The 10,127-nt window shown below is 39.7% G+C and overlaps 1 protein-coding gene across 1 annotated transcript in view; it reads right to left on the bottom strand.

The window, feature by feature from the left end:
- arvcfa (ARVCF delta catenin family member a) overlaps nucleotides 1–766 on the bottom strand; it is a 37,895-nt gene extending 37,129 nt beyond the window's left edge. Inside the window, exon 1 of the mRNA XM_010787214.1 lies at nucleotides 344–766. Within this exon, the coding sequence (XP_010785516.1) occupies nucleotides 344–364 (21 nt within the window). The 5' untranslated portion in view covers nucleotides 365–766. The remainder of the gene's footprint in view (nucleotides 1–343) is intronic.
- Nucleotides 767–10,127: the final 9,361 nt, after the last annotated feature.

Here is a 10,127-nt window from a genome sequence, read left to right as displayed (position 1 = left end):
CTTGAGGGATAACCTCCCCTTATAATGCAATCAAACATGATCCCCCCCCCCCTTATAAGCTTGCCTATGCATTTGCACACATGTTTGGCGGTGCGCGTGCACACAAACACACACTTGATGAAGATGTTAGCATCATGTCCCCATGCGTACAAGGAGACTGCACCGAGCAGCAGGGAGAGGGAAGGAGGTAAAGCGATTGATGCCTCCTTCAGTCATCATGACAGAGGCAGAATGCAAAGTTGTGGAGGGCTACAGTTCTCTGCAGGAAGGAGAGGAAAAAACTGACAAGCAAAAAAAAGAGGGAGGGTACAGAACAAATAGAGCCATTCCAGCACACACTTACCTCTTTTACTTCAGCGGGCATTGCCAAATCTTCTCTGCTTCCCCACAAATGATGAGCAAGATGCGTCCCCCAGTGAGACGTCTGTTTCCCTGCTGAATCTTTGCCTTGACTCTTCCTTTGAGCATATGAGGCAGTTCAAACATGAGCAGCCATCCTTTCCTCCCAGCTTTCACCAACACACGTCCTCTCTCTCCCTTTTTTCTCTCCCTCCCTCTGCCTCTGTTCTCTCTTTCTCTCACAAAAGCACACTAGACGCACCATGCACAGATTTGCTCAACACAGACATCCACACACACACACACACACACACACACACTCAGAAGCAATAAACGGCGGGCTCCCTCTCATTACTGCACTCCTCCTCTGATCTGTGCTGCAGTTAATGTGTGCGCTATTAGCAAGGTGCTGAATCAACTCTGTGATGCTGAGCCTGTGAATGGCTTAGGTAAGTGCAGAGCCCTGCAATCCCTGTGCGCTACCCATATTTTCTGGCAGCCTTGGTGCGCAGGCAGAGCACACACACACATGGACACACACACATGCCGTTCCCTGTGGGCTCACAAGCAGATGCAGCTGGAGCAGCCCGCGCTAGTTTGGTCCTGTGTCACCCATGTGCAGCATAATAAAGGGCGAGGGATGGGAAGGTGCATAGAGGCTGAATGCTGCACCAGGAAGACACACACTCCACACTGAACCTGTGTTGTTCTGAAAACTGTAACAAACAAATCAAAACCTTTTCCCCCACCTATTTCCATCTCAATGCATTGTTATTTGATACCAAGCTATATAATTATTCATGCAGAAAGGGATTCATAGATAAATGCTCCATATGTTTTTTAGATGTCGTCACTGAAAAATTTGAATCATTTGTTGTGGTGGATTTTTTTGGGAGCTTCTTTCTCTTTTCTGATGTAGTGGGTATAACATCATTTCTTAAAAAAAAAGGAGTCTGAGATTGGCTGAAATGGTCTGAAATAATCACATAGATTTTCTGACATCCACTTGACTTGAACAATTCTGACTGATGATCAGCTATCATCTACGGAACAGTGCCATGTCTCATCTGTCTTTCATTTTTGATTTAACAGCGACCCTCCATTAGTGACCCGGGAGCATTTAGAGAATCTGCATTTTTGTCATCCCTGTTTGTCTAAACTTTGCTAATAGACAGTGGTTTGTTATTTTTTAAGCAAACACCTTTGCTACATTTCATAAAACCTCTTGGCTCAGTCATCCTTTCCTCATTATTATTATTGTAATCCCTTGTTGGTAGTTAATAATATCTCCTTGTTATTTCAGAATATATACTCAACAGAACAGTAGCCAAAGAAACGGTGAAGTGAAATTAAAAAAGAACCTTGATTATTTTTGACACATCAGAAAAGATGAGTGATTCTTTTGATCAGTTAAAAAGCTCCTTCAAAGGGAAAAGCTATCATTTGAGTCATCTCCTTTAATTGAAAAAAGAAAAGAGTGTAGATCTTGCATTGTGGAATTAAATTATCATCTTTGAAACAGCATGTTTTCACATTAGAAAGGTTTACCAACGTGCGAACAAGGATCCATTTGTTCCAGAAATGATTACTGTTCGCTGCTCTCCCACCGCTCCATATCCACACTTGAAGTTCCATCAAATGGAAAATACCAACATTAAGTGTTTTAATGGTTTTGGGTCACTGACAGACACCAGAGTGGCTTTTTATCACTAGGTGGCTTAGTTTTTATACTGCTTGATATTCTAATGGAATTTTTTTGTACTTAATTACATTTATAAAACCGAATATCCAATACTAGATACAGGGCAGACATGAACAGAGATATTAGATGCAGACATAAAGATATACAAAATGAACAAATATACCCAATGCCTTATTCACAGCAATGTATTTAGCTTAATACTGAGATCAGCATAGCAACATGCTAACAATGAGTATGCACATATTCTAATAGCACCAAACATAAAGCACACCTGAGGCTGATGGTAAATTATCTTTGCAGGTATTTGGTACTGGTAAGTATTCAGCAGGCTTGTCACAGTGGCGCTACATGAAAAGTCAGAGGATTAGCTTCTCACTTTATCCAGAGGGGCTGGAAGTGTTCAAACTTTAATGAAAATGCATTCAATAGTCTAATGTCAACCCAGCACTATAGGAATAGGAGGAAATTGGAATTGGAGGATCAGAAAAGTGATTACAATTCATCTTCTGGGAACAATTAATGTATATAATAAAATTCATAGCAAGCACTTTTTAGTTTTTAAGATATTTCACGATAAAACTGTTGAAAAACTAATGATTCATCTTCTGGGGAACGTGGATGAAGAAAAAAAATCTGACTATCTCTCAACAGTTCCTATGTATTTGAGCAAATAATGTAAAGGATATGAAACCATTCCTCCACAAGGAATTTAATACTTCATTGTTTCAATGATTGTGATGTAAATTGCAAATAGCTAATTGTACAATATAGCCTCTCGGTTTTCCACCATTTCATCATATATGTGCTGTATGTAGTTTGAATTTGTTAAACCTTTACATTCTCAAAAGTCACTGCAATAACTATGAAGCAAGCTCAATTATTCCTGTCTTCAATTTAAAAAAATTACATTATGTGAACTTTCTCTGTGCATCACTTTGTCCATCTGAAAAACAGGAAGTGAAGTAAAACACTAAAAAACAACCCACACAGGTGAGTCAGTGTGAGATAGCAGGGACTGACACCTTAGCGTTAGAGCTGGAAATGTCACTGATGATGGATGAGACCTTTTCATACTTCAAATAAATTATACTGGAGTTATTGACATTCCCTCAGGGTGTACAGTTTTGGAAATTACTTTGAGATTATTGCACTTAATGTGACAAAATGTCAGCTGTATGGATCTGTGAGCCAAAATTAATATTTCATTTATTATAAGCCTCTTCTCACTTTCAAGCCCACAAACTTTACCTGATATCACCTCACGTGCATGCACACAGACACAACTCTTAAAAAATACTTTTGCCTCAAGGACTTCTCTGCTATTCCTCTCTTAGGGCTTAATAGAGAAAGGTTTCATTGTTGGGACGGCAACAAGGACTGCTGTGACAGAGAGAGTCTGTAACCACCAGATTTTCAAGCACGTCTTGCCTCTAGGCTCTGTCATTTTCCCTAAATTGCTTTTAACTTCTAGGCATTTGCATGTGCCTGCAGTAACCCCCCCTCACGGTGAACTCATTACTCGTCCATCCGGTTAAGTGGGCCTTCTGGATATAAACCCCAAATGACCGTTTTTACCCATGTGGGCCCACACGACACACCTGCATGGTCTCCCTACACTTTAATGTTAACCTACTTTGGGAGCCGTCTCCCTTAGGTCTGCCGCATGTATAATTACCATACACAGATGTCATTAAACTTCAACCGCTGTCTTCATGTCAGCTACAAACACCTCACTGCATCTGCCTTTATTTCACTTTCCATACTGAAAGCCTAGCATCTCTGGCAGTTACGTTTATAATGGACAGCTTTCAGAGTCAAACATGTTTTATATTGCTGCTCATTCAGCTTCGATTTCAATTCAAGGTTCAATTATTGTCATTCTACAACACAGTGAGGGAAAACATTCAAGTTATAGTCCCTTTATGATACAATAGAATAGAAAAATGAATGTGTTATGCTTTAGTAAGCTGCCTGGGCATCTATTGTACTGTATAGAATTTTTGAAACCTTTTGTCCCATTACAATCTTATTTGTTAAATACATATACATTTGCTGAATGGAATAACAGTCACATGTTTTTCAAGCTCGCAAACCAGTTTCTGTCCATCCTTTATTATGCTTTTTCTCATTGACGTGTGCAGTGTTGTAGGTTATTTTCCAGATACAGTATTTCAGCCTTTCATTTAGCCATGTACAGTGGGGCAAAAAAGTATTTAGTCAGCCACCAATTGTGCAAGTTCTCCCACTTAAAAAGATGAGAGAGGCCTGTAATTTTCATCCTAGGTATACCTCAACTATGAGAGACAAAATGAGAAAAGAAAATCCAGAAAATCACATTGTCTGATTTTTAAAGAATTTATTTGCAAATTATGGTGGAAAATAAGTATTTGGTCACCTACAAACAAACAAGATTTCTGGCTCTCACAGACCTGTAACTTCTTCTTTAAGAGCCTCCTCTGTCCTCCACTTGTTAACTGTATTAATGGCACCTGTTCGAACTCGTTATCAGTATAAAAGACACCTGTCCACAACCTCAAACAGTCGCACTCCAAACTCCACTATGGCCAATACCAAAGAGCTGTCAAAGGACACCAGAAACAACATCGTAGACCTGCACCAGGCTGGGAAGACTGAATCTGCAATAGGTAAGCAGCTTGGTGTGAAGAAATCAACTGTGGGAGCAATTATTAGAAAATGGAAGACATACAAGACCACTGATAATCTCCCTCGATCTGGGGCTCCACGCAAGATCTCACCCCGTGGGGTCAAAATGATCACAAGAACGGTGAGCAAAAATCCCAGAACCACACGGGGGGACCTAGTCAATGACCTGCAGAGAGCTGGGACCAAAGTAACAAAGGCTACCATCAGTAACACACTACGCCGCCAGGGACTCAATCTGCAGTGCCAGACGTGTCCCCCTGCTTAAGCAGTACATGTCCAGGCCCGTCTGAAGTTTGCTAGAGAGCATTTAGATTATCCAGAAGAGGATTGGGAGAATGTCATATGGTCAGATGAAACCAAAATAGAACTTTTTGGTAAAAACTCAACTAGACGTGTTTGGAGGAGAAAGAATGGTGAGTTGCATCCAAAGAACACCATACCTACTGTGAAACATGGGGGTGGAAACATCATGCTTTGGGGCTGTTTTTCTGCAAAGGGACCAGGACAACTGATCCGTGTAAAGGAAAGAATGAATGGGGCCATGTATCGTGAGATTTGGAGTGACAACCTCCTTCCATCAGCAAGGACATTGAAGATGAAACGTGGCTGGGTCTTTCAGCATGACAATGATCCCAAACACACCGCCCGGGCAACGAAGGAGTGGCTTCGTAAGAAGCATTTCAAGGTCCTGGAGTGGCCTAGCCAGTCTCCAGATCTCAACCCCAAAGAAAATCTTTGGAGGGAGTTGAAAGTCTGTGTTGCCCAGCGACAGCCCCAAAACATCACTGCTCTAGAGGAGATCTGCATGGAGGAATGGGCCAAAATACCAGCAACAGTGTGTGAAAACCTTGTGAAGACTTACAGAAAACGTTTGACCTCTGTCATTGCCAACAAAGGGTAGATAACAAAGTATTGAGATTAACTTTTGTTATAGACCAAATACTTATTTTCCACCATAATTTGCAAATAAATTCTTTAAAAATCAGACAATGTGATTTTCTGGATTTTTTTTTTCTCGTTTTGTCTCTCATAGTTGAGGTATACCTAGGATGAAAATGGCAGGCCTCTCTCATCTTTTTAAGTGGGAGAACTTGCACAATTGGTGGCTGACTAAATACTTTTTTGCCCCACTTTATGTGTTTCAGGTAGTAATCAAGACTGCCAGGGACATCTTCAAACGTTTAAAAAAAAAACTCTATATTAGCTGGAGATCAGTAGTGGAAAGGTGAACATTTAATATTCTGTTTATTTAAAAAACGTAACTGGCTGAAATCTTAACAACCAACAAGGTCTATTTGTGGTAAATGCCTAAAGGGGTTGAGCACTTCCAGGGATCAAAAATGTTAAAGATGACTATTCTCTGTCCAATTATAGCAGGGTATAAAAGATTTATTAGTTCTGCGAATTCATGAGATGTTTTGCAAATCAATTCTGCATAAATAGATACATTTCAAGATTTGATGAGTAAAAAATCAGCAAGTTGGGAAGCTAAACAGTAAACAGTTGAATACTATGTATTTTCATTCATATTCGTGCAGCATCCTGGGTCTTATTACCCTCTCACGTTCTCTACCTATATTTCATAGAGCTCTCCAGTGTTTACTCTCAGTTTACTAACTAATACAAATCTGCAAAAACGACCTGAATCCCCAGCAACGACTACCCTCGTACTTTGTTGCCACCAAGGACATCGTGTGTTTGGATTCAAATATTATAACTCCGATCACGCTTTACTTTTCTTTTCATGTTCTCCTACAGTCTGCCTGGGCAACTACTGTAGCTTTGAAGTATTTTCTACAATCTGTAAATTGATTTATTCTCGGTTCCTATCGCCTGGCCTGATACCACTCACACACACGTAGGAAATAATGTTCTCTATGTTAACAGCAAGAATAAATCCAATCCTGAATGCATTGATGAATTAAAAAGAGGAGAAAGAGCCACACATTTCTCCAATCAGACACCTCAGCTTTATGTGTACATGCCGTTTTGTTAAAGCCCTCATAGCCACAATAACTGTATCAAAAATTGGCACAACCAACCATGTGACAGAGATGAATCTAATTATTGCTGCCTATTATCTAAACACAGTCGGCAAACACCCACACAGAAAAATGCATATTACATTTGCAGCATGTATGAAGCTGAATGAATTGAAATGAACAGATGCCCACACAGTCTTTGGTGCTCAGCGGGGAATTTAACATCCTTTTCCTGTGCCACACAGAGGCGCAGTCAGTGCACATTTTGTCCTAATTAAAACCCACACTGCCCACCTCTGCTCTGCTCAGACTGGCATGTTGAGCTGAGCCTAATTCAATTTAACGCTGAGAGAAAAACGTCTATCAAGAGTTTACAAAAAATAAGAAATTGGTACCAGCAATGTGTTAAATCCTGCTTGTATTTCAGATGGCCCCCTTTACACACAGTGCATAATAACACTGGAAATACCAGAAAAGGTCACCAAAATCGGCTTCAGATGGGAAAGGTCATATTTAATTTTCATATTCAAATATTCAAAGATGATCACATAAGCAACACCAATTTGCAGAAGTATAACAGGAAATCAGTACATTATGCTGGAAATGATCCAGTCAGATTGAGAGTTTGTCCTCAGACTATAAATGACAAAGCAGCCCCCCCATGGTGAGTTTTAGGAACTACCACCAGGCAGGATCACACAAGCACAACTTCTCCTGAGGCAGCACTACAATACATCCCTTCCCTGTGATTTTGATTAATAATGTAAATATTAAAACAGCCCCCTCCCATCCAGAGGAGAAACCAACCAGGGCGCTATTAATCCAACTTCTCTTTGTCAAGTGTGACTGCAGCAAGTGCTTAATCACACCCAGGGAGAGCCCGGGGAGGAAATGAAATGCATCAGTGGCACTGCAGCTGAAAATGACAATCAGCCAGTTCAGAGATGTCTCTGATGATCAGGCATATCAATGAGCTGAGAGAAAAGAGACTGAGAGAGAGAGAGAGAGAGAGAGAGAGAGAGAGAGAGAGAGAGAGAGAGAGAGAGAGAGAGAGAGAGAGAGAGAGACGAGAGACGAGAGAGACGAGTAGACGAGAGAGAGAGAGAGAGAGAGAGAGAGAGAGAGAGAGAGAGAGAGAGAGAGAGAGAGAGAGAGAGAGAGAGAGAGAGAACCACTGCTACAGGGAGAGTCAGTGGCACAAAATGTAGGTCAGTATGCAGCGTGGCTAGAATTATCATAAACAATTTAGGAGACTTGAAAATGTATCAGAGTAAATTACCCCAAGTTTAGGAGTATGTGTTCCTCAGATGAACTCTCACACTGTTTACTCTTCTTGTATTGCTCTGTTTTTCAAAACATCATGCATATGCAAGAAGAACCATGGCAACGGATACAAATCTGTGATCCAGAGAAAGAAAAAAATATAGTATACGAGTGAAGGTTTCACATTTATGTCAAGTCCTCTTGAGTCAGGGTGGCTGTAATATTCATGATGTCCACATTGGATTTTAGGAGAGCCATCCTTGATAAGATTTGAGGACAGAATCATTGTGGGTATGCCTTTTTAAAATTAAAGCCATACTTAGATGATCTACCATTAGAATATACCTACTGTGTTGTCTAACACAGACAAATAAAACTCTTTCGCTTTAATTTAATTTAAAATGCATTTTGACTTAGACTAAGGCTGTTGATTTTACCAATAAATTATAGTATGTCCTTGTACTTTGGGTGAACAGACCCTTTACATTTCAACTGAATAAAGTTTATTTGGCGTCTTAGTTTCTCTTCTAGACTCTAGAGCATACTGTTATGGTCTCTTCATCCACAACCATGTATTCCCATTAGATCAATAAATCAGAAAAACCAAAGACTGAAATCCCACTTTGTTGGACACAAATAAAAATAAGTTATTTAAAGATGTGGCTAATTTGAACCTAAAGCACCAGCAATAACAATGGTTTGGGTTTCTTGCTGTTCTGAGGTTGGATTAGTAGATGGTTTATTGCACTTGTGTATGTATTTATATTTGTATTATTTTTGATTTAATAAAAGGCACCCCCCAGTTTTGTGGAACACACATGTGATATCCATCTATAACCACCAACAGGCTACATGACATATGAGAGAAAGAAAGCAGCCTGCAACATAAGATAAGAGCTACAGAGTTTGAACAACAACCCATATTAGCTTCCTGCTAAAATCGTATTATTATTTAATCACAAAACTGATCCATAGTTGTCTTGTGCTGCAGCTAGCTTGTTGAACTAGCCACACATTCACAGTTAGCTAATTGTCTGCCCAGCTGCAGCTCATTAAACACACACTCACCTGCAGGTATAATTTCACTCCATTAAGAGGCAGGTTTGGTGTTCTTCAATTCTAGAAAACACTATCTGCCCATGACTTGTTGTAATCGGTAGCTAAGGTTTGTTTACTCCCTCTTGTACAGGAGGTGCAGGGACTCAATCTGCCACCTGCTGTCAATCACCCACAGACACGCCCCTCCACTTCCCTAAAACCGTTTTTCTTCCTTTTCATTGTACAAAACTATGAACAAAATATTCGCTGTAATGTTTTACAGCCAAGCTTTTTAACTGTCAAAAAGACAAAAAGTAACATCAGAAGATCCAAATGTCTATCCTGGGAACATAATTGGGTACCACTTTACAATAAGACTACCCTTATAAAGGATTCTTAAAGGGCTTATAATTAGGTTATGCATTAGGTTGTAAACACTTTATTAATCATTAAGAACCATTTATAAACCAGTTCCAACATACATCAACACAGGCTCACTATTTGGCAAGATGACTAAGCCTTATATTGGCTACGTAGCTTACTTCGTCTTCTTCATCAGCCAACATCCTTGGTATCTGTTGTTCACCGAGTTGATTCCCCCCCTTCCATCTTGATGTTTCTTGGGATCTCTTTAGGACCATTTATTTACGAGTTACTAACATTTATAACTGCCAAATGGGAGCCTTATTGTAAAGTGTAAAACACATTCCGATTTATTAATGAGTTACTACCATTTCTAATAAGGCAATAGCAGTACAGATAAATGTGGGCTCACTATTAGGCAAGCAACCGGTCACAGTTGCCCTGTTTATCTCATGTCTTATAAAAGCTTATTAATGATTTATAAAGTATTCACAGCCTAATTAATAAATGAATTACAAACTATTCGTAAACCCTTTATAAGGGTAGTGTTATTGTAAAGTGGTACCCATAATGGTAACAATTTTAGCTTGAGCAAGCAGGTCAAAAATATGGATGTGCACTAGATGTTTCCAACAGTGATGTAAGCATGATTGTAAAGTGTTTCTTTTTGAAATTGTGTCTTGTAATTTTCTGTTGAACTCTTATTGGGAGTGCTTTTAAATTGGTACAATTTACATTTTAAACAGAAGAAAAAACAAATGAGTACGTTCCAAACT

The sequence above is a fragment of the Notothenia coriiceps genome, unplaced genomic scaffold (genome assembly GCF_000735185.1).
Source record: "Notothenia coriiceps isolate Sejong01 unplaced genomic scaffold, NC01 NC01_scaffold00030211, whole genome shotgun sequence".
Taxonomy (NCBI): domain Eukaryota; kingdom Metazoa; phylum Chordata; class Actinopteri; order Perciformes; family Nototheniidae; genus Notothenia; species Notothenia coriiceps.
This window is presented reverse-complemented; position numbering and strand designations above follow the sequence as displayed.